Raw genomic sequence first — 1,701 nt, forward strand, 5'->3', positions numbered from 1 at the left:
CAGGCTGGAGTGCAATGGCATGGTCTCTGCTCATTGCAACCTCTACTTCCCGGGTTCAAGCGATTCTCCTGTTGCAGCCTCCCCAGTAGCTGGGTACGCCGCCATATCTGGCTAATTTTTGTATTTTTAGAAAAGACGGGGTTTTACCATGTTGGCCAGGCTGGTCTTGAACTCCCAACCTTGTGATCCACCCACCTCAACCTCCCAAAGTGCTGGGATTACAGGCTGAGCCACCAAGCCCTGCCAGAATATAGGCGATTTTCATTTTCTTCTTCATAATTTGCTGGGTTTTTTTCAAATTTTGTTTAGTGAACCTCATGTTACGTTACTGAATAACCAAAAATAATGTTTCCGAAATTCCATTTCACATAAATGATTTTATTTTACTTATTTTCCATCCATATTGTGGTTCAAGAGAGCTCCTCTGAGGGCTGCTGTGGGCATTTGATGTCGGGAGCACTCGGCTTCCAGCCCTACCATGAGGAACTGGAAGCTCAGAGCTGCCAAGGCCCAGCAGCTGCATGCTGGCAGAGCCGGGATTCAAAGCCAGCTTCTCTTAAACTAGTGAGCGTCAACCCTGGCATTTGTTAAAACTACCATAGACCAGTTCAGTCCCTATCTGGGGTCTGGGAATCAGGAGTCCCCAGGTGGTCTTCAGCTGTGATTTTTGTGCCCTCAGAGGCCAGGATGGTTAGTCAAGAACGTCAGCCAAGAGAAGACAGTTGGTTTGAAGGAACGGATGGGCCTCGCCTCTGGCCCTGGCCCATCATCCCCCCTCTCCTTAGAATGCAGCTCTGAGACCTCCTTCACTAGCCGGCCTGGCCTGTTTGCTCCTGCAGGTGACCATCGAGGTGGCAGAGGACACCCAGGCAGAGGTGGAGACAGACCTGTTGGCCAAGCCCAGCAATCGCCTGCCCCAGGGCTGGCTGTCCACCTTCTGGTCCTTCTTCTGGGGAGATCCAGAAGAGGAAGAGGGTACTCGTCTCAAGGACAGAGCCCCAGGGGGACAAGAGGAGAAGCGGGAGGAAAAGGAGGAAGACAAGGATTATTCTGTAGAGGAAATTAAGGATCTGGACCAAGAAGACAAAGAGAAGGACGATGACAAAGAGGAGGAGCTCTGGTTCAATGGGACTACAGACAACTGGGACCAGGGCTGGCTGTCCCCCAGGGCTTGGGTCCTCAAGGAGTTTAACATCAAAGGTGAGCACCCCCGTCTTGCCATCCCCCAGCTGCTCCTCTATAGGTCCTGAGTGGAAATGGGGGTGTGGGAGAGGACGGGGCCCTCCCAGCCAGGAGCATCTGGGGAAGCCAGGTGCTTAGGGCCTCTTCAAACACCATCGTCAACTCAAAAGTAATATTGCCAATAGCTCGCAAAGTTTTTCCTTTTTTTGAGATCAAGTCTTGCTCTATTGCCCAGGCTGGAGTGCAGTGGCATGATCATGGTTCACTGCAGCCTCAAACTCCTGGGCTCAAGAGATCCTCCCACCTTAGTCCCCGAATAGCTGGAACCACAGGTGTGTACCACCAGGGTAGGCTAATTTTTTCTTTATTTTTCTTTTTTTAGTAGAGATAAGGTCTCCCTATGTTGCACAGGCTGGTCTCAAACTCCTGGGCTCAAGAGATCCTCCCATCTTGGCTTCCCAAAGTACTGGGACTACAGGCATGAGCCACTGTGTCCAGCCTTTGTTTTTTCTTCTTTTT

General features: G+C 51.0%; 1 protein-coding gene across 1 annotated transcript in view; it reads left to right on the top strand.

Annotated features, from left to right (window-relative positions):
- The window catches only part of ISM2 (isthmin 2), an 8,783-nt gene that overhangs the window by 1,460 nt on the left and 5,622 nt on the right, over positions 1-1,701 (top strand). Inside the window, exon 3 of the mRNA XM_037738576.1 lies at positions 840-1,200. Within this exon, the coding sequence (XP_037594504.1) occupies positions 840-1,200 (361 nt within the window). The remainder of the gene's footprint in view (positions 1-839; positions 1,201-1,701) is intronic.

The sequence above is a fragment of the Cebus imitator genome, unplaced genomic scaffold (genome assembly GCF_001604975.1).
Source record: "Cebus imitator isolate Cc_AM_T3 unplaced genomic scaffold, Cebus_imitator-1.0 Scaffold54, whole genome shotgun sequence".
Lineage (NCBI taxonomy): Eukaryota > Metazoa > Chordata > Mammalia > Primates > Cebidae > Cebus > Cebus imitator.